Genomic DNA, 23378 nt, shown 5'->3' on the forward strand with positions numbered 1-23378 from the left:
CTCAGGGGCTGCTGCAGGGACAGGGTGGGATGGGATGAGGCACAGGGCAGCTGCTGGCATTCAGCAGGCACAATCATGAGGCACAGTGACAGACAAATGTGGCTGGGCCTCGTCTGGCAGAAAGCTCTGCTTGCAGCCCTCAGCTGTGTAATTCCATGAACTGACTGCTTCCGAGTGCTCTGCTGCTTGACGTCAGCATCGCTGTGGTCGCCGGTGTCCAAGGTGCTCTCACAAAACCAGTCCCAGCCATTCACATTGTTTCCTCAGCATATGTTCGAACTAAAAATAGTGAGAATACGAAGGGATAATCCTGCAAGACCCCGAGCACCTCCCTCCGTGCTGCTGCCTCATACCGGCTCAGTGCTGCAGGATCCGGTGGGTCACGCAGCCAGGCTGCATCCCCCCAACCCTGCTGCATCCCCCCGCCCCCTGCATCCCATGCCCAGCATCCCCACAAGGCAGCGGATGCTCGGGACAGATTAGCAAGCAACATGCTAAACTAACTGCAATTCGTGTGGGTGTGGATACACACAAGTATTCAAAAAGCCTAAGATAAAAATATTGTTGGAACACACTTAAGAAGCAGTCAATACTCGTGCCTGTAAAACCTTTAAGCATACACGCTGTGGCATTGAATGCTCGCACAGTGAGACTGCGACAGCTGTCGGGGCTGGGAAGGGGCTGCAGCACGCTGCAGGGACATCGCGTCGCTTCTTCCACCTTGCTACGGGGGCAGCTGGGACAAGCATTTGCCTCTTTGTTTTCTTAGATATAACTGCTATCTTGCTGCAGTTTCATTTTACAGTACGGTAATATGCTATCCAGGAAAGTCTTGCTACATGCTAATTTATCCGGTAGGCAAATTCCTTTTGGCTAATAAAAGTGCTTGCACAGGAAGCTCAAAACCCAGCAGCAATTAATTATTGACAGAGCATGTGAATTAGAGATAAAAGAAAAGTCATTCTTTCTCACACACAAGATAGTAAATAAATTTAATTATTGTACTAGAAGCAGGGGATCTTATTCTGTATTAAGTTTTATTAGCTGAGACATTTAAAAGCATGTCATCATAACAAAAAGGTCTTGTGTAATCCTAACTGCACCACTCTGGTACAAGGCTCTGAAGTGAATAGACTTAATTGAGCAAATGGAAGCAGATGGCTTGCTGAACAGACAGGTATTGTACAGGTTTATTGTCAATTAACTTTTGTCTACATATGCCTATGGCGAATTGACTGTATAATGTGTTACCGAGGCTAATTTAACACTTCGGGTGCCCACCATATCTGGGGTCCAAGGGGAAACAAATCCAGAAGCGCTTTGGTCCCCAGGCTCATGGGTTGGGGATCACGATGGCCCATCACGAGTGTCTGCACGGGGCAGGAGGGGCCGCCGGTGTCTGCTCTCTGTTGCTAACCCTCTCCCTCTGCTTCTGCTCAGGGATGTGATGCCCAAGACGCTGGATGGCCAGATCACCATGGAGAAGACCCCCAGCTACTTTGTGACCAACGAGGCCCCCAGGCGCATCCACTCCATGGCCAAGGACACCAAGCTGATCGTGGTAGTGCGCAACCCCGTCACCCGCGCCATCTCGGACTACACGCAGACGCTCTCCAAGAAGCCGGAGATCCCCACCTTTGAGGTGCTGGCCTTCAAGAACCGGACCCTGGGGCTGATTGACGCTTCCTGGAGCGCCATCCGCATCGGCATCTACGCGCTGCACCTGGAGAACTGGCTGCAGTACTTCCCCCTCTCCCAGATCCTCTTTGTCAGTGGCGAGAGGCTCATTACAGACCCAGCCGGGGAGATGGCCAAGGTCCAGGACTTCTTAGGCCTCAAGAGGATTGTGACAGAGAAACATTTTTATTTTAATAAAACCAAGGGGTTCCCCTGTCTAAAGAAGCCGGAGGACAGCAGTGCTCCCCGGTGCTTGGGCAAGTCCAAGGGTCGGACTCACCCCAAAATAGACCCCGACGTCATCCACAGACTGAGGAAGTTTTACAAACCATTCAATGTCATGTTTTACCAAATGACAGGCCAAGATTTCGAGTGGGAGCGGGAAGAAAGTGAGAAGTAGAACCAAGAAATCGGGAAGAGAGCTCTTTCCTTTTGAGATGTGAATCATCATTAGAGACCCAGAACTCACGCAGGGCTGAAGGCTTGGGCTTGTAAGCACAACACTTGCGTGGTCGGGGCTGCAGCTGGAGGCGAACAGCATGGCCAGCTCTGAAACCTTGGTGACGTGTCACCTCTGAGGCTTTTGGCCTGGGCTCTCCCCTCCTGAGGGATCAGGGAATGGGCAGAAGGAGAAGGTGGCAGGAGTGCAGCTGTGGGTGGTGGGCACTTCGTGTCCGTGTTCTGCTGCTGGCGTGTCCCTGTGCCATGCAGGCAGCAGCAGGAGGTGGCATGTGGAATCCAGCAGCACCGCAAACCAAGAGGTCTGATTTCCCCCTCCCTGGCTTAAAGTTTTGCTCACGCAGCAGCATGAGATCTGGTGAATTCAGGCCATGCATTCACAAGCACCTTGGCATTTGTGTGTGGAAGGAATAAAGCCAGTTATGCTGCAAAGGAACTCTGTAAAGAAACATAATTTGCACCAGATGTTCCGGTTACTTGTTGCACTAAAACTCGTACTTACCAAGTGCCACAAAACCTGGGCGCGATTCTCCTCTCACTGGTGACTGCAGCTCCACTGATGGAAGAGAAACATTCTGACGTACGAGGAGAGAACCGTTCTAATTCATAGGGCTGCTCAGTGAGACCAGAATCGGGGCCTTCCCCCCACATTCCAAGGCCTCACTGCAGGTCCTGGGTGCTGCCTGGGGGCCGGGCGCTCTCCATGGGATCCCAGCCATGGGGACAGCTGTCCCACCGTGGCCCTGGGTCTGTGGCTCACGTGCACCTCGCGGACCTGCTCCTGCTGCTGGCTGCTGCCAACGGGCTGCGCAAAGTCCCGAAGCAGCCTTTGTCTTTACTTCAAATCCGTTACAAAAAAGCAGTTAATTCCCAGGGTGAGCACTGCTCCGCAAACATATGTGTGTGTTCTAGTAGAAATGACCGAGTCATACGCTCAGCCAAATTTGCAAATCCTGGTAGAAGCTATGGAACAAACCCGTATCTTAACTGAATCCTCAGCAGCGCGTCGCGAGCCATGCGCTGGGACCAGCAGAGAGCAAGGCAGCAGCACTTTGAAGCAGCTGCTGCTTCCCTGACCGTTATCGAGAGAAAAACAGAAAGAGAGAGCAAAAGAAAAAGTGCAGAGCTGTTGCTGTGGAAATGCTCCCCTTGTACGGGTGATTTCTAGCTCAAGTGTTGCTCCTGCCCTCCTGTAGGACTGCGGCTGCTGCACAGCTCCCGGTGCCTCGTGGTGCTGGGCCCTCGGGAGCAGCAGAGATGCAGTGTGAGGTGGCTTTGGGAGGACCAGGACTCAGTTGTGATTAAGGGGGGAAGAAAACCCCATTGATCCAACTAACCAAATGAAATCAGTGTTAGATTAGCTAAAAAGCTGAACCTGCTCCAGGTTTCATGGTCTGTCGTGTGGTTCATTACACTAAAAGCAGAGCTGGTGCCTTGGACTGGGAGCAGAAAGAGCTGGATTCATTCTGAAAATCTGCACCGTGGTCCGTGCTGGAGGGGCACAGCACAGCTCCCTGCTGAAGTCACATCAGTTCAGCCTGGATTAGGTTTAAAAACAGCTCCTGTCCTGGCATTACCGTTTTTTACTGATCCTCAGGCCCCCCAAATTCTTGCTTGATAATTGGAAGTATGTAATAGGAATAACTTCATGGTGTGTCACATGCTATTAAAATGTCATGCCTTCTCCCGAGCGTGGGCTGCCCCAGTGCAACACAGCGTGAGCCGACCAATGTACGCAGCAGGAGGACAAGGGCTGGGGCACACAGCACCGCACATCTCCTTCGTGACAATGCCTGGGAACCCACACCCGCGTCCCGCCACCCTCCTGCTCCGCACTTCTTGCCATGTTTGCAGAGTTTTATTTTTTATACCAGCCATGACCTCGAGCCCATGGCACTGAGGGGTCGGGCTGTGGGGCTGCGCTCTGCTTGCTGAGACGTGTGCGGCTGCATCGCCAATGCGGCGCGTTGACAGAGGAGTTATTTGGCCAGAGAGCGGCCTGCCGAAAGAGAGAGTCAGGTTAATAATACCTTTTTTTAAAACCTATTCAAATGTCAGCATTACAATACACGGGAAATTGAATTTTGTATTTGATTTCAATTAGCAAAGCATAAATTATATTTAATTTTATACGCAGACGGGTGATTCATTGTTCTGGAGGGCTGGTGCTGCATGGTTCAGAGACTGAAAACGGAGCATTGTTGGTCTTTTCTGAAACCCAACCACTGTGCTCTCACCGCCTCCCAAACGCGTCTCTGTCTGTCCGTGTCCCTCTGTACTGCACAGTATGAACATCTCCAACTGCACACAGCACTAAACAATAAAACGGTGTAGCAGCTGCATTTCTGTGCTCTGTTCCTCCTCAGCCCCACATGAGCCTGGAGGGGACCCCAGCTGTGATCCCCCCTGGGCAAGCCTGGCCCCAGGACTGCACAGCCTTTGGGGGTGCAGATCCCCCAGTGGTGAGCAGGCAGCAGAAAGCCCCGGCTGCAGCCCTGCAATGGGGTATCCCGGTGGGCAGGGGGTGTTCCTGCACTGGTTGCAGCCATCCACTGCCCTCCCAGTTCCAGGGGCATCGCCAAAGCCATGGGGAGCAGATCCCTCGGCAGCACCTGGGAGGTTTCCCTCGCCGCTGATGGAGGGTAAAGCAGTTTGTAATGAAAGCAGGGAGAGGGCTGGCTGCCAGGCAAAGAAATTAGGGGGAAAATTTTTTTAATCCTATTTTGTGTGCACAATTTCCTGCTCACTTGAAAAAAAGAGCTATTTTGCAGCACGGCCTTCTTGTGTCATCTGATAAAACCGCTAGAAAACTTTTATCAACAAAATTAGGAAGTAGTGAACTATAAAATTGCTAATTATTTTCTAGTAAATTTACTTTTAAATAACTTTAGACACCAATTACAGGCACCATTAGGCACCATTAACACTGGGTGTATTTACCAAACAACAGCGGAATACTTATTATTCAAATCAAGACCATTTTGGTGCAGATTTTGCTGTTTGGAAAGCAGTCCCTTCTCACCAGATGTTTAAAGAGCTATCAAAAAATCAATCACACCTGAGGGGTGCTCAGATGCACAACACCTGGGCTGCAGGTGCACGCAGTCCACCCCTCGGGACAACCCCTGTACAATCACTGCCGTGTCTCAGAGCTGCAGCTTTCTCTTCCCATGGGGAGGGGCTCTGGGTGGACCCGTGCAGCTCTGCTAAGTGCCATGCAGCTCTGCTAAGTGCCATGCAGCTCTGCTAAGTGCCATGCAGCTCTGCTAAGCCTCCCTCGCTGCAGGATCCCATAGCCCCGCACCGGGCTGAGCGCAGTACCCCATAATTGGACGTTGCCAGGCGGCTGTCAGAGAGCTGGCTGCAGAGCTGCTACCTGCTCCCATTCCCTGCTGTTCTCTTTGACATCCTCATTATTTATTAACTGCCCTGTACCCAACAGGCTGCCACCGATGCAGAGATGCTCTTATTATGCAGCTCTGCTGCTCTGCCTGCCGTCCAAGGTCACCTCCTCCAGGACGTTTCGCAAACCAGATTGAAGAGGTTCCGGCAAAAATGCAACATGTTCTGTACATGTCGGTGCCAGGTTTCAAACAGAGCCCTTTGAATGAGGTAGCGTACAAGATGATGATATAAGACCCTGTTGCTTACTGTTTTCCTCTATCCTGCGTGCAGCTGAGGCTTCTGCACCTACATCAGCAAGCAGGGGAAATCAGAGCATCAGGCAAGGGCTCCAGCCTTTGGCTTTCACACGCTGGAACAAAGAGCTGCTCTCTAACACCAAGCCCAGGAAGAGAGCAACGCAAGGATCATTTAATGGCCAAGCTGCAGATCCGCGATGACCTGCTCTAGCTGCCAGCACAACAGAACTGCTCCTTCCAGCCCCCATCCCTGCCCGCCCCGACCTGGCGCAGCAGCACCACAGTGCTCAGTGCCAAAAGCTGCGACCCCCAGGCTCCCAGGCTGGCTTACCAAAGCAAAGTGATGCTCTCACTTCCCCCTGCTTGGCACAGTGTTTTCTGCCACCCTCAGGTGGAAGACTTGAACTCAGAAGGAATGCTTTGATGATCACTTCACTGCAGCTCTGTACCACCACCAGGGATCTTTTGGAAGGTTTAGGTGCAATGCAAGGTCTAATGGGCACATAGGGACGAGCACTTCCCATGTGCGTTTAGGGTAGGGATAGAGCTGCTGGATCAGAAGGCTTTTCCCCAGAAAGGTTTACCTACAGATTCACAGGAATTGTGCTGTAACCCAGCAATACACTGGGACATCGGAGCTCAGTACAGCTACAGTGAGCACTGAGATGCCCCTGCTGCCTGCTGGGACCTGGAGTCCCACGGCCACTGCCCCTGCACGGGACCTGGGAGGGGGATGGAATGGAATTGGGGACACCCCAGCACCGCATTTTGCAGCTGAAGTCTCTGTGTGCAGAGAGATGGATGGGAAGTTGAAGAACCAAATTAATATGGTAAGTAATCCTCTCCCTTTAGCAATAGCTTTCCGCATGAAATAATGGCGTAATGTCTAACTTTCCCTCGCATACACATTTCCTCATAACAAACACTTATATGATATGCAGCTATTTGTGTTTCAAGGCAAAAAGCGTGTAGTGTAATGGACTCTATTCTGACTATTTGTCCGTAAAGAAATCTCACTGTTTCATGGGAAACAAGGAAAGACATTATACTCAGAGACAATTTCTTCCTGTTAAATCCATTCTTTACCTTTCTCCCTAGTTCTGCATTAGAGGAGATGTCTGCAGGGCTCTGCTGCCTCTGCAGGAGTGTCTGCAGTCGGGACAGAAGCACTGTGCTGCTGCATAGGGCTAAGGAGAAGGAAGTGCTCGGCTCTGCTCCTTGTTTCTCTTTCCACAAGATTAATAGCCAGAGTGGCAGGGACAGAGATTTGTCCTGTACAGGGACTTGTCTCTGTGGATGTTGCTCTCCACACTGCTCTGAGGCAGATCCTGCAAACATCGACATCACGCAGAAGAAATGAGCTTTTCTCCGGTGGTGACACACTGCTCAAAAGCACTGATCCAGATAACAAGAGAGATGTCTGTGTAATGAAGGCAAATGACACATCTGGCAATTTTCCACCCAACTGACAGAGATAAACAGTTATAAATATACCCCCATTAATGGGGTAAGCATCCTTCACAGCCTGTCTGGAGAGCCGCGGGGCTGCGGCACAGTGACGCACGGTACCAGGTGCCACCGAGCGGTCGGAGCCGTGTCCTGGTGCTGACGGAGGCACAGTGGTGGCAGTGGGGTGCCAGGCAGGACGAGGGGCTGCACAGCTGCACACACACACGGGGCAGTGCTTCCAGGGCAGGGGAGTGGCCCCATGGGTGCTTCACGCTCACCATAAGACACTCCCGTGGCACCACGGATGCTCGTGGTTCACTGCTCAGAAGTTGGCTTTGGCTTAAGAGCTCTCAGCACCCCCTGAGCCAGCTGCAGTGGTCTCTTAATCGTAAACACTGGCACCGCAGCAGCCGCCCCTTGGCATGCGAGCAGCCTGAAAAGACAGTTCATGAGTGACTCTGCGAAAGGGCTCGATCTGGGCTGCAGTTTGGCCACTCTCCAGTTCACGCAATCTGTCCGAGTTCGCAAAGAGCAGGTCCTGCTGAGGAGGGCTTTGCAGTTTCTAGATAGCTGAAGTGCGGGTACGGCAGCAAATACTCTGCTCATCCATTTGGTTGGAGGACATCCCTACAGAGTAAGGTTGAGAAATGGTGCAACTAACATTTCCTTATAGCAAGGCTTAATAACAAAATCATAAGTCTGGTGTCTTCCTCCAAGGCATGACAACTTGCGTGGCAAAGTAGATTTGCTGGATTTACAATATGGGAATTACTCATAGAAAGGAAAAAAACCAACAACCCTATGCTCCCAGAGATACACGCTAAAAATATTCTATAACTCAGAGAACTGTGAGTTTAATCTCCATTCCATATATCCTCCGTTCTTTGGGTGGTGAGACCCTGGCACTGCTGCCCGGAGAGCTCAGGGTGCCCCATCCCTGGAGGTGCCCAAGGCCATGGAGAGCCCTGGGCTGGTGGTTGGCAGAGGGATTGGAACTAGATGATCTTTAAGTTCTCCCCCAACTTGAGATTTTATAATGCTGTAAGGAAAAATGTCTTTTCATACATCTCAGCGAGGCGATGGAATATGCCACTGGCTCGTCCCACTGTCTTAATCTGTCTGCAGTGGCGGAGCTCCCAAACCAGCAAGGTACCATAAAAAAAAATTCTCACTTTCAGATGGGAGGTTTTTTTTTTGCATTTCGAATATATAAACAAAGAGCCAGGCCAAATGATGGACTCACAGCCCTGTGCTCGTGGCATCCCTGTGAGCTCTGCAGGAGCACGGGGCTTCTGGAGATGTAACCATAGACCCGGTGCACCACTGCTCCATTCCCTCCTCTGCCCAAATGCATCTCTCTGTCCTTAGCTCCTTCAGTTCCTGGCCTGATTGCATCTGTCAAATCCTTTCTGTTAGAGTCTTTTTCTCCCTGGTTTTGAAGCACTCTCCCATCCTCCCTTCTCAGCTGTGCCCAGGTGATAGCAAACATTCCTGCTGTGGAGCTTTGCAGTTTTCTGCTCTGGAAAGCACCTGCAGCTCCATCAGTCATTTTGGTGGGGCTCTCAGACGATATTTGCAGTTCCCTTTGGATTCCCTTGGCAAGCACTGAGTGCAGACAGAGCTGTGGTAATGGAGGTGCCGGCTCACAGCCCAGTAGTGATGGAGCTGGAGGAAGCAGGCACAGAGCTGGGAGGCAGCGGGCAGAGATGATGCTCGCAGCACGGTGCCCGGTGCCATTTACACCATGGGTTTCTCACAGGTTACAAACAATTATTGGTGCTTTCCAGCATCGCCTGGCACATATCTGTTACTGGAGCCCTCCTGGTGCCATGGAGGAGCGCTGCTGTCTGTGGGGACAGCTGCTTGCATCCAGCCCACATGGTACCTACAGCTTCATTCATATTCACATTCTTGTTCAGTGTTTAATAAGTTTGAGTAACTTTTTGTTAAGCAGCAAGAAAATATTTTCCAGGGGAAGCTAATTCCAGCACATCCTCCTTGTGTAGGTTTGATGTTATGGAACAGTGAGCCTGTTGAATTAATTAGCAACCTGCACTGCACTTCCTCAGCCCATCTGCATACTTCGGACTGAGGGAAGCCTCCAGGTGCAGGTGCTCGGGCTCCAGGTGGGCATACACAGTGCCAGCAGCTGTCCCATACCCACGGGCTCTGCAGGTGACCTGGAGTCACCTCACCCCACTCTCAGGTCAAACTGTGGTGAGCGGGGCCAGCAAGAGGCAGCGTCGCATTCCTCCAGGATTTGTGTCCGTCTGCTCCCATCCCAAACCCAAAGTGGGGCTGCCCCACATTAGGGCCATGCCAGCCCCGTGGCCCCCAGCTGCGCCGTGTGCAAGGAGGAGCAGAGCCGCCCACATCTCCCTCCTGGGCTGTGTGCAGAGAAAGGCACGCGCGCGCTGCTGGGAGCCTGGCATTTTTTCATCTTGGCACAAAATTCTCCCAGAGATGATTATTTGAAAGATGAGTCACCAAATACAATAGCAAAGACACATCCTTGACTTACTGGCAGAGAAGAGAGATGTGACCAGCATTAAGTCTCTGTGCAATGTCTCCATCACACAGCGTCTGGCGTTTATTCCAAACAGCTCTCAGTCTTGAGCAGGATTGTCCTTTCACATCAGAAATCCAGCTGCTTTTCCATCTGAAACATTCCTTAATGAAAGGCATGTGCACGGATGCAAAAATCACTGGGTTCTGGTGCTTTGCTCTGTACAGCCACAGTCTTTAAAGTATGTTTGTAGGAACACACACGCACACATGGATACACACTGACCTCTCTGCACTGAGGCTGTGCTCTGAAATGGGGCATAAATTCCAGCTGTCTTCTGGGAGCTGGTGGGCTCCTCATGTTTTTCAGAATTTTCTCAGTCTTTCCGTTCCTCTGTCAATCTATTTCAGTGTCTGCCCAGCGTCTGGTTAGGAGCAGACCTTGAGACAATGAATGGAGATGCAAAGCAGAAGAGATGCTGCTTTGCACCACAGAGCACAGCACTGGGTGCACCTGTGTGCAGCGCACAGACAGCGGCCGTGGCAAAGGCACGGTGCCCTCCAGGCAGCTTCTGGGAGCTGCACTGCTCCTGGAAACCTGCGAGTGCCACGGAAGGGGATTGCTGCCTTCTAGACTTTTCCAATTCAACAGCATCTCTGACCTTGATGATGTTGGTTTAACTAGAATATGAAATGCAAATATAGCCTCAGCTCAACAATTCTGGCACCCAGCAAAGAGACTGAAGGGTGGAACGCTTCCCAGAAGGGTCAGCGAGAGCAGGAAAAATTATATAGAGCAAATAAACAGAATAAAATGCTTCTCCATTATCCTGATGCGCAGGGCTGCAGCTCCAGGGGACTGCAGGAGCCTGCACTGCTCTGAGCTTACACTTAAGGACAAGGGGCTGATCAGGGAAGGAGCTGAGGGCAAGGAGACAAGTCGCTCTTAGGTTACTGTGCAGCAGGACAGCCACCCTCCCGCCCCTCAGCTGTCCCCACCTCCTCCATCAATGCGCCCCGCAGCCAGGGCAGCCACCCTGGGAATTATTTCCTTGGGATCTTGGGCCAGATCTTAGGAAAGGGGTAAAGATGCTGCCAGGCTGGGCAGGGCAAAGTGTTCCTGCCCCACGGCTGAGCCTCCCTACGCCTGGAGGAGCGCTGTGCTGCCCTGCGCTGGCACCTGTCCTGGGCACTGCTGTGAGCCACCAGCAGCAGCCAAAGGGACAGCATCCTGCAGCTGCCCCTGCCCACACGGAGCCCCACGCTCTGCCCCACACAGGGGCACAGCCAGAGACAGACAGCGCCGGCAGTGCCCGAGGGCCGGGTCCGGAACCACCTCACTGAGGCATCTGCAGTGCCACCGTGACTTCATTAAAAATTTAGAACACAAATTACAACATTCACCCGGGAAGAATTGCTTTCCTACCAATTACAGTTAATGGGGTAAAATTAATGTACCAATTAATATGGCTGCTTCTAAAACTCAGTCTAATATGTTAAATACTGTTCCTGCCTCTGTAAATGCAGCAAAATAAAGTGATGATCAGGATGGGAGCTAATAAAGTTTTGCTCCTCTGTACTTAAACTATTTGGCATCGCTGACTTAAGGCACAAGGAAAAAGGAGATTATTTAACATTTTAAGGTTTGTAGGACCCATAAATCATTTCATACATGCCATATTTGTTGAAGAGGATAGAATACATTCAATTTTACAGTATATTAAACTTCATCTAATTTGAACGTAAGAACAGACCAGCAAAATAAATGACCAATTTCTGAAGCAGAAATTACCATTTGGCTGCTGCCATTATGAAGCTGCTGGTATTTTATCATGTTCTTAACATAATATTGCTTGTCTATTGATGCATAGTTATAGTGCTAGTCCAAATTGGAAGGCGGTGAAAGAGGACAGTGCGGAGTTTTTTTTTAATAGGCATCATTTGTCAGATGTTATTTCAGAGGTCTTTGCACTGATGATAATATGCAGATTAAAGCAGAAGTAAATAGGAAAAGAAAAAAAAAAAAAAAAGAGAGAGAGAAAAGAAAAGCAGAAAGGGAATGAGAATTCCAGTGCATTCCGCTGCGGCAGACGAGAGGCAGGCAGGTGGACCGGGCCCCAGCGGGTACAGATAACAGTAATTAATCTGGGTTGAAGGGTTTCTTTGGAAGCCCCCGCGGAGCCTGACAAAGGGAGGAGTCCTCCGCTGCATCTCAATGCTGCGGGGCCGCGGGGACGGGCGCAGCGCTCGGCCCCAGCTCCGCGCCCGCGGTGCCTCCCGCCCCGCACCGCCCGCAGGAGCCACAAATCTGAGCGCAAATAAAAATTATGTTTAGTTTGCAAAACAGGAGGAAGGCATCTCCATCCTCTGGAGTTCATTGTTCTGCTAGACTTGGTATTATAGCGGCAATATATTAAAGGGAAGAAAAATCAGCTGGCCGCGTTGCGTGCGGAATGACAATGGGAAGCCACAAACATGATGGAGGTGCGGCGGGCGGAGGAGGGCTCTGCGGGCACGATGAGGGCCGGGGGGAAGGGGCCCAGGGCAGAGCCCGCAGCCCCGGGGCACACAGACTTTTCACTGGAGCGGCTTCTGGGAAGAGGTGCTGGCAGCCGGGCTCTTGTCCTGCTGCACAGCGCAGCTCTCTGCCCGCAGCAGGGCAGTACCATGCTCCAGCACGGTGCCCACAGCAGAGAGCAGCTGGCACCGAACAAGCCCCGCTCTGAATGGAATTCCTTGAGAGCAACGCGGTACTGAGCAGCAGGATGCGTGGGGATCGTTCCACCGAAGGTGCACGAAAGATCTTCAGCTCGTATCCATGACTTGTGTTACATATGTAAAGATTTTCCCAGAAGGTGCATACATATTCAATATTTTCCCCCCAGATCACTAACATAAGGTTCCACAGGCCAGGGAACCACTACAGAAGCTGTAAATTCCCTTTTCTTTGCCTCGTATGATGGTTTTGCACGTGCGAATTGCATTAGCAACCTTTGAGATATCCAGGTGCATCCTCAGGATACAGGAACAAGGTGGTCAAGGAAGCAGACGTACCCTGCAAGCTGCAAAGGAGGGAGCTGTTCTGCAACGAGGTTTTAGGTCACGCCAGCATTTCACAGAGCCACCCAGACCCTGCGCCTCCTTAAACCAAACGAATTGCTCGGATATTAGAGCTGAAACCATGCTCCATGACTGCAAATCTGTGCAGGGATATATTGTGCTATAACATAGATTTCAATTACTTCCCAACCTTCAGCGAGATGATGCGACATTACGCTCCACTGTCAGAGTTTGCCAGCATGCCCTTACTTTTATTTCTCCTGTTAAATATGGTCTTTGTTGCGCTTCATTGATCTCTGAGCATATTCTGCTGTTTACAACTTTGATAATCTTTGTGTAATCTTCAGGGGTAATTGAATTCCGACAAACATAGCTGAATTTTAAACACCGCACTGATTTAAGCACATTGAAAAGCCACGATGTGAAAGTCAACCCTGAAGAGAGGAACCAGCACTGCAAACCTGGGGGTGAGCCAGGCCCAGAGCCTGGGGAGCAGCTGAGCAAGTTGGAGGACACAGCTGTGTCCTACCCCAGAATTTAATCCCAGGCAGTAAATATCACTGCATTTAAAGATTTCTGTACATGCAAATGTCAAAAGCTTCATCTCTACTGCAGAGTTCCACGGAATTCCACAGAGCTGCACTGCTAGGACAGGATGCAGTCAGAAACTATCAATCTTGGCTTCAGTACCCAGGGAATTGCCCTTGTACAGATAAATTATTGTTTTTATGGGCATGTTTTGTGAATTAGGCAAGGGGGAAAATGTTCCAGTTGGCTTTCAGTGTGAAAGTTTCTTCGCAGAGCCCTAGGGGCACATGCACAGTGCTTTCATAATCATTATTGTTATTTACTACTTGCCTAGCACCAGGACCATGCTGAGCACAGCGCTGTGCAGCGCGGCCATGCACCACCCCCGCCCCCAGGCACTGAGCTCCCAGGGATGCCAGCACCAAGCAGACCCCCCACCTTTGGCAAAGGCATTCCCCCATCCTCTGCTGACCATCCCTGTGTTGGTGATACCTCCCCTTCGGTGGGTGGAGAAACAGATGTCTTGCTTGAGGACATCAGATTTTTGATGCGTTTCCTACAAACTTTAATTTCCCAAACCGTCCTCATTCAGGATGCAGAGGGATCGCTTGGGTATGGTATGAATTAGTATGCGAGCAGATCTCCTCCTGCAAGGGGATGAGCTCCGCCAGACGAGAAGGAGCCTCCAAAATCTCAGTGCTGGAAGGGAAAAGCTGCCGCTCTCGCGCTGTTTGTGCTGGAGCCGTCTCCAGTTTATTGCAGTGGCACACGCACAGCCTTGGCACAGCACAGACATTCTGCCGAAGGGTCTGTGGAGGACGGAAGGGTCTCTGCACAATCGAAAGAAAAGGAATTAAAGGGTTTCTGGCTAGAGGAAAAGGAGAGTGAATTTAATCAGAGCTGCTGTGATTTGGAAATCCAATTGCACTTGTCCATCAGCAAAGGCAGCACCAGGGAAGGGCACCCAGAGGCCACGGGCAGGGAGTTGGGGTGCAGCTCCCCCAGGACGGGAGGTGGTCCTACTGCAGAGCCCAGGGCTGCACAGCTCGGCGGGGCTTAGCATCCATCCCACTGCACGCTGCAGGAGGAGCACTGGAGCAGAGCTGCTCTCCCTCCCACACGTGTTGTATTTTCCAAATTAAAGAGCAGAATTACAATGAGACCTGACATTAAATTCCATAAAAAGTCAAGCTAATCAGTGACCAAACCTGTAATTGATTCTTTTGCTAGTTCAATACTTAATGCTACATGTTAAGCAATAGGATTCTACAATTTGCTAGCACTTCACTTACAGAGAATTAAGCAATAAAAACCCATTCTGAGCACAAACAGCCCAGGAAGGAGCTGCATGCGCTGGTAAGTGAATGAGCCAATAAAGCCGCTCAACTCTTCCCACCTCTTGTTTTTCACAGTAGATACTCTGTATATCTCTGTATGATACACGAAGCACCTTTAACAAACACAAGAGCAGTTGGAAGCCCCTCTCCCGAAGACCACCTCGAGACACGCAGAGCTGCTAATGAACCCCGGATGGCAAACATCCGTGCCCTTGGGTGCAGGTGGGCTGGAGGGCACCAGTTGTGCTGCAGTGCGAGGAGCACCAAGAATCCCTGGGTCTGCCCGGCCTCCCATGTCTCCTCCTCAGGTCTCCCTTCCGAGCCCATCTGTGCTGGGCCCTGAGCAGCAGAGACACGCTTCAGAAATACAATTATTGTAGCGGCGACGCCCACGCTCCCGGTCTCGGTGGGGGTTAGACGTCCTGCTGCGATGATTCAGGGAATCCGTCGAGGCACATTTTATGAATTCCACTGAAGCTGTGGAATTGCTGCATGAGATGAATACCTCAAGGGTTGTCATGTCAGCCACGTGCTAGCAGAGCTGCTTCACACTGCCCAGACCAGGGAGAGTAGCTGCCCAAATAGCACACTGCTGCTTTCAGCATAACCCTGCCCTGACTGTGTCTCACCCAAAGCCTACAACAGCACACACTACAGACACAGATTAACTTTTCCAGGCTCATTCTGAGGGCATTTTCCATGTGACAGCAGAGATGCTGCAAAGGTGCCTCCAGAGCCGCCTTAGCCATCCCCAGAGGGTGCGTGGCTGTGGGGACGGCAGAGCCTTCCCAGCATGGAGCCAGCCAACCTGCTCGTCACACACAGCTGCTCTTTGCAGAAGAAAGAGCAGAGCCAGAAGAGCCCCATTAGGACCAGCTCCACCTCTCATCCCAAACCCCTTATCCAAACCTCAGTTTGAATAACGCAGGTTAACGCCGCTGAGACATGTGGCAGTGCAAATCCAATCGTGCTGAGCTGGAGGGGAAAGCAGAAGTACAACCCCACCAGGAGGCAACAGCAGCCAGCTGAAGGGTGCTTAGCAGTGGCACAACCCCACGGGGCAGCATCGCCGCTGCCTGAGCACCTGCAGCCAGCGCGGGACGGCCCTCGAGATCCGATCTGCAGAACGCACCTGGCTAATGAGTTCGTGCCTGACAGATGTAAGCACCAGGCATTTGTACAGTGCGAAGATGCATCTGAGCACTTGTCACTAAAGACATAAGGGAGTGCTGTGACCACGCATGTGACGTGTCCCCTATCAGTTACGAGCACAGCCATTGCTTTCTGCAGGCAGGCTATGGCAGTAGCTGAGGAACACAACGACTGCTGCTGCCTTGCAGACTGTGTGGTGAGGACGTGCAGCCCAGCACCCCTGTGCACGTACCTGACTTGTATGCATCTTTTCCACACATTCAGCAGATACTTTTGTTCTGACTCGGAACCATTATGCCCATTTATCACACACAGATAAGTATTTTCCATCAGTTATTTGCTGAGGTTGTCACAACACCAGTGATGGTGATTCTTACAATATCCAATGTCTGAAAAATTTGTGTCCATGAATTCTTAGAATAAGCAAAATGAAAAAGTGCCCAACATCTCTGTTTGCTTCTGTTCAGGTTTGGAGTTAAGGTGACATTATGAAGCCCTGGAAAACTGTAAGGAGACAAATAAGGAGCTTGATATTTAGAAAGGATGAACAGAAGAGCTGCCCTCAGGGGAGTTACAGAGATGTTTTATAAACTACTGGGGAGTAACTGCAGCCAAGGAAAAATAATGGGAAAACTCAAGAGGAACCTATAAAGATTTAACAGGTGGGATAATTCCAGTTCACACAGAGCAATAGGAAATAAGCTTGTCAAACCACCCCCACTCCCTCGATGAGATTACAAGTTTGGCTGATTAAGGCAATTACATTGATGTAACTGAATTCTGCCAGTTCCTGGGCTCCATAGCATATGCCACTGAAATATTGTGCTCCACAACAGCCTGCACTGAACGGACTGCAGCAGCCAAAGGCAGTGCTGCTGGGGCAAGGTAAGGTGGGGAAAATAGGAAATCCTAGCACACTGCTTTGGGGGCACGCCACAGGAACACCTCATCTCTTCTCCATCTGTGCTGCAGTGAGGTGTGCAAGTTGCAGAGAGGGAGCGAGAGCCACAGAACACAGTTGAAAAGCTCAGGATGACAACTGCTATTGAAAAGCGAATCCTGCCTCATATAAGCCAAAGAGCAAGTGCCAGCAGTAGCCCTGGAAGTCAGTTAGGGAGCTCGGGTCCATCCCGTGGGCATTTGGAGGATTCAGCACCGCTTCGGCACGGTCCCGTCCTGCCCGGCAGCAGCAGGCAGTGTCTCTGTGCCCAGATGCGGAGATCTGAGAGCCCGGAGCGCTCCCGAAACAGGATTCTGGGGGCAGGGGCAGCTCTGCCCCCCACCCCACCTGGGCCGCAGCGAGTGCCCAGGGCCATGCCTCAGCCTGAGTGTTTGGCGCTGTCAGCAACACTCCCCTACAGCACTGAGGTTTCTGCTGCAGCCCGGAGTCCTCAACCATGAAATTATATAGCTCTACCTTGACCTCTGATTTTCTACAGTTAATATCTCCTAGAGAATATACACCGCGGCTCAGGGCCATTTCTCTGACTCAGCCAACGAGAAATGCCATCTCCAAGCGTGCCCCTGCTAACTCACTGGGATGCCGTTCCCAAATGCCTCCCGTGCTCCCACCGCACCCCGTCCCCTCCCCAGGCGCAGCTCTCCCTCCTGCCCTGCCTGCAGCAGCAGGGAGCCACCAAGTGCCACAGGACGGCTTCAAAGTGCTGTCTCAGGCTCCGGGAAGGGAAATCTCACTCTGCTGCTGCTCTCACAATCAAGACACATCGGATCTTCCAGGAGACTGATAGAGAGGGGACGCTGGTGTCATTATCGAGTTAATTAGAAAAACTCAAATGGAGCTTTAAACATTTTTATAATACATTTGTGGGCCTTTTTGGCAGGATTATTGCATCTTTTGGGTTTCCATTTCCCATTAAAGCATTCTCAGTAGTGCATATATAAAAGCCATGTGATCTTGGCTCCTTGCTGTTTTTCCTTTTTTTTTCTTCAAGACATTTTTTTGGGGGGTAAGATTTATTAAATATTGTAATCAGTTAAATTCTGGCAGCTTAAACATTTTCTTTAATAGCCTTGTTAAATGTGGATTAGATTTAAAATCCCTGCCTCTGAACTCCTGAGCAGTAGTATTTATACGCAGCGTTAAAAAAATTAAAAGCTTTACAAAGTGGTAATTACTCCTCTGCTGTAGGAGAAAAGAGACTGACTCTCCATGTTATTTTATGGCAAGTTTTGCCATGCTTGCAGGGAGTGCTGCACAGAAACGCATGTGGTGTTGAACCCCAGGACAACTTTCAGGTGGTACATTGAGGGCAGCTGAAGCAGGGGGAAATCCCTTTCCCAGCTCACCCTGCCCATGCCCCTTGCAGCAGCTCTGTGCTGCTCCAGGCTGCACACAGTGAGCTCTGCATGCTGCAGACAAACAGCTCTGCACTGCTGCTCCCCTGAGCCAAGCACAGGTGCTGCTGTGAGCCGGGCTGAGCAGTGCTGAGCATTGCTGCAGGGATGAGCATTGCTGCAGGGGTGAGCAGTGCTGCACAGGTGAGCAGTGCTGCAGGGCCGAGCATTGCTGCAGAGATGAGCATTGCTGCAGGGGTGAGCAGTGCTGCAGAACAGCCCCTCGAGGTGAGCACAGCAGCACAGAGGACCCCACCGACTGCTTCAGCCCCATCTGGGCAGCACCATAACTCTTCAGTTCGTCTTGTTGAAAGCACAAGTTCTGCTGAATATTTTTGAGGAACAGAAGGTACCTTTGGGAACCTTAACTGGGTTTTAATGAAGCTTTTTGCCATTGAATGTAAGTCAATTTTCTTGGAGTGATTACCCTATCTCTGGAGGGTATTGTAGGAATAGATGAGAACTAGAGAGGGACAGGAATAATATCAGGGGCTGAAAAAAAATCTCAAATAAGGACAGACAGGAAAACAAGGTAAAAAGAATGAAAAAAATAATGAATGATCTTGAGAAGACAATCTGGGAGCTCCTCTTATCCCACTCTCATAATAACGGAAGAGGAAACATGATGTTGAATTAAAAGCAGGAATAAAATGGTGATAGAAGAGAAGTACTTTTCTCATGTGAGCTGTAAGATGTGGGAGGTCTCAGCACTGCACAGGCACCAGCATGCAGCATGAGTGTGCTCCGCAGGAACCAGGGCTCTGCGGTGCCCAAAACACACAGAGCACTTCCCCACGCTGGGACTACAGGGAACAAGAGGGGAACATCTCATGGCTTTTGTCCAGGCTGCAGCCTGGTCTGACTTTCACATTTTGTAGGCAATTAGCTGTCAGCTGTGTTGGCAAGGCAGGGTGACTTGTCTATAAATGGCAGACACCCTGCCCTGCTCTGCAGTTTCCTTGTTAGACACAGTGGTGAGCAGAGCAGGCAGCAGAGTGGGGTTCTGCAGCCTCCACCACATTTGCAGTTGGCTCTTTTCAGGCTGCTCCGAGAGTGATGTGTGCCACCTCTGCACCTCCGCCCTCATCTCCTGCACAGTCCTACAGAGGCATGCAAAGGAGCTGCACGGAGCAGCCAGATTGCTCCAAGATGGGGACACCGCAGCTCCTGGAAGGAGGGCAGGAAACCTTCCTGTGCAAAGCAGGGAACTGTGACAACCAAAGGTTGTATACGTGTATACGTGGGGATCCCTCCACTTGCATAAGTGCAGCCCTCAGTCCTGTCCAGCACAGGCACTGATGTCAGGAGACAAAAGCGTGGTGGAAGGATGCTCTGCGCTGCCCCACCACACTGGTGCTGTGTGCCCATCCCAGTGCCAGCGTCCGACCTCAGCACTGCTGGTGGCACCCACAGGGACCATCACTGAGCAGCAGATAACACAAAGGGACAAATAGATGTAAAATGTGCTGGCGTGGAACGAGCTCTGAGAGCACTTTTTTCCTGTCTCGCAGTCAGGAGCTGGCTCTGGGGATGCGACTTCAGGGAGAAAGAAACGCTCTTCAGCGCCGAACGAGAGAATGAAGATTTTCTCCTTTTAAAATTCATAAACCAACACAGGCTGTAAGTTAAAAAATAAGGTTCCCCTATTTACATATATCACTGAAACAACCACAGTGCTTGTTATGAATTATTTAGCATAATGCACTTTCACATCGGCCCTGCTTACTCCGCGGCCTCCTCTCAATTAGGCGGTTATGGCAGAGGGGTCAGTAATAACAGGTCACTTAAAATGTAAATAAAAGTGGCAGCGGGAGATATACTGGAGCAGTTATTTATACTGTTCTATTGCTGCAAAAGTGTGTTTATGAAGCCCAGTTCCCAGCATGTTTCCTTGTCATGAAAAGATCTGTTTAGCAAACTGAGCACTGAACATCGCACAGTGAGAGCAGAAGCGCTGCGTGCGTGCGGGCGCTGGTGGCTGGGGTACAATGCACAGCCCTGGGGCACACACTGAGCCCTGCCCATGCCAGGATCCTGCTCTGATCCCTGCCCATGCCAGGATCCTGCACTGATCCTTGCTTGTGCTGGGGCCCTGCACCGAGCCTTGCCCATGTTGAGTTTTAAAGAGGACAGGATTCCAAGAAGTTGGGAGTGTCCACACGAAGCAACTTAACATTCTTGAAAAGTACAATTCAGTGAGGAAACTGTTCTTCATTTATAGCCCAAATTGATCTCTTTGATCACATAGAAAGGTTGGCTTCTATTTGGGTTTTACAATGTTTCTTGCTTAGCTGAAGTTTTCGAGAAGTTGTTTAACGTCAAGACAATGTTCCTGGGCTTGTTGAGCTGCAAGCAGACAGCAGAATCAGCTCTGCACTGCTCCCTGGCAGCTCTCCCAGCTGGCAGCAGCCGCTGCTCCACTCCATCCTGCATGGCACCCCCCATCCTTGATCTCTGTTGGAGCAGCTCTCAGCTCTGCGCCTGCAGGAGCATGACTGCCAGCTCCACTGCGAGCACCTGACACTACAGCACCGTCACTGTGCATGCAGGAGGTGGCTCCCGGGGGCAGGGCTGGCAGCAGCCCGGTGCCTCGTCCTTCAGCTGAGCAGGAATTGCGCCAGTCTGCCTGCATCATTCCATTCTACAATTGTATTTACCGTGAGCGCGAGTGAAATGCATCGAAAATGAAACTGCTGCCCAGTGGAGCTCCTGGTTAGCAAGCAGCAGTCCCCTGGGATTGTCTACAGTGCAAAGGGAAGCAGAGAAAGAGGGGCACAAGGTTTCCCCACCGGCCCAACATGCATCTTTACAAGTGCATTTCTGGCTCCATTTGCCCCTGGGGAAGATGCAGTTGGCTCAGCTTTGCTTTTCTCTTTGCCTTTGCAAAAGGAAGGTTCTGAATTATAAATCACACAGAGAGGGACAGCTTCATGAGCAGTGCTGGGGTGTTTCTTCCCCAGGAAAGGCAGGAGGTCCCAGTGGGGCCAGGCTCCAGGTGATGGGGAGTGAGGCAGCCCCTGACGTGGCCATGCCCCACGCAGCCCTGCAGCCAGAGCTGACTCTGGGCTTGGATGTGGTTTTTCCCATGAACTGTTATTAGCCCTGTATGGGATGGTGATAATAACAAGCCATTAATAGGAATCTGTTTGAGTGCCACTGTGTGGCAAGATCGTAAATTAACGGCCATTTCATTTATTGTCATTTTACCTGTAACAAGATGCTGATTTTCCTCCTGGGATAAGGAAATTGGTCTGTGAGACCCATAAATCCTCACCGTGGTGGGAGGCTGGAGCAAGGTGCGGGATTAATGGGCTAATGACACAGACGTGAAGGCTCTTAAATCGCACTGCAGGCAGGTGCTGGCGGAGCAGCGTGTGCTGTCCCTGGTGCCAGTTGTGCTCCAGAGTTTAAGAGCAGAGTTCCTGCAGGTGTCAGACCAGAAGGATCCAGATCTCTTCCCCCAGCACACCCTCACTGTTTGTATTTTCTGCCCATGGAAGTACTGTTTTTAAGGGCAGATCTGTCCAGCCAAAGTGGCCAAGGATGTCCTGCTGATCTCCACATCATCAGTGGTGCCACGGGCAGATGCTGCCTGCTCTGCCCACAGCAGCTCAGGGTCAGCCATGAGGGAGAATTGATTACTTCTGCTCTCTTCACCTGGAGGAGAAAACAAAAATAAATGCTGGAAATTTATGGCATCCATCGAGCTGAAATGTTCCCTTGTGCTATGTGGTCCTTACAGTTCCTGGGACCTTCTGCCAAGGACCCCCACCCAGCAGGAGGTCCCGCTGGACACAAACCCTCCGTGTGCCCAGAACTGCCCAGAGGCACTGCGGGTGTCCCACAGAGAGAATGGAGATGTGATGGAAGCCCAGAGAGCCCGGCGTGGGGAGCAGACCTATGATCCTGCAGCACGGCACCAGATGAGCAGTCTGCGAAGGGCCCACAGTGTTCACTTTTTCTCTCCTTGCATAATTCAGCAGAGTTTTCATTTTAAATGTTGCTATTTTCTCACTCAGATGAGAGAAATATTAACTGGCCAATTTTTGCTGTTGCTGTCACCGTCCTTTTCACAGCGTGATTGCCATTGGGGGATTTATAGTCCTCCCCGCACCTGGGTTATTTGAGCTCTGCTTTGCTGCAGGGCCAGGGCAACAATAAATTTCTCTCTCCTCTTGAACATGCTCTAACCTCCCATTTTCTAATATAGCATTAAACCTTGAAGCAACCCGTGCTGGTCTGGGTGCCTGTGTTACAGCCAAGCTGCTGAGCCGCTTGCTGCTGGTTGGTGTGCTCCTTTCTGGAGCGGCACCGGGCAGTTCTGCTTCCCTTTCCCATGACAGCTGCATCCCCAGGCCGGGTCGCCCCTGCCCTGTCCCCAGGCTGGGTTGCTCCTGCAGCACAGTCCCCATCAGCAAAATGGCAAAAGGGGTTGAGGCAAAAGGGGTCCCAGCTGGGGGGACCAGTCTGCAGCTGCTCACACTGTCAACAGGTGTCCAAGATGGACAGTGTGTAAAGGATGGATGGATGGTTGCATGGATGGATGGATGGATTCATGGTTGGATGGGTGGGTGGGTAGGTGGATGGGTGTTTAATCTGCTGCTGATCTCATTACAGTAAAAGAGGTGGACACAGCATTAGGCTTTCACTAGCTGAGCTGTTAGGTGAATTACGGCGAGGTTCTGCATTGTGGTAATATGATTTTTTCAATATATTCTGTTTGGATTGGCAGGTTGGTCTCACTCTTTCTCAACTGACTGATAAAGCACTAGACAGGGGATTAGTCCTCTTGGAAGCTAAAGAAAGAGGTAATTTGGGTTGTTTATAGCCTGCAGGGGCAGAATCAAAATGTACAATACCGAGAGAGTCAAACTTTTACAGCATACGGCACAGCTATAACTCAGAGCAAGTATCAAACATTACAGTCCTGTGAAATGCATTCCCGTGACAAAAGGCTGGAAAGGCAGAAAGAATGAGAGGAATTAATCTGTTCTTGGGACAAATATTGTAATGAAGACAGGAAGTGCCAAACAAATTAACCCTTGCCTGAACGAGTTTTAGCATTAGACTGTTCGGCCCAGAACTTCGTGGGAAGGAAAGGAAGGAGACATTGGGGAATCTGCTGCTGGTTGAGTGTAGCAGCAGCTCAAATCCGACCTTGGCTTTTCCACACTAAAAGAATAACAGCTTTTCCTTAACTGGGTTTTGCTGGATT

At 50.9% G+C, this 23378-nt stretch overlaps 1 protein-coding gene across 1 annotated transcript in view; it reads left to right on the top strand.

The window, feature by feature from the left end:
• HS3ST4 (heparan sulfate-glucosamine 3-sulfotransferase 4) overlaps window positions 1-21816 on the top strand; it is a gene marked incomplete at its 5' end in the record, with an annotated part of 62569 nt that extends 40753 nt beyond the window's left edge. The window contains one exon of the mRNA XM_021411753.1: window positions 1441-21816. Coding sequence (XP_021267428.1) covers window positions 1441-2077 — 637 coding nt within the window. The remainder of the gene's footprint in view (window positions 1-1440) is intronic.

This window comes from Numida meleagris, chromosome 13 (genome assembly GCF_002078875.1).
Source record: "Numida meleagris isolate 19003 breed g44 Domestic line chromosome 13, NumMel1.0, whole genome shotgun sequence".
Taxonomy (NCBI): Eukaryota; Metazoa; Chordata; class Aves; order Galliformes; family Numididae; genus Numida; species Numida meleagris.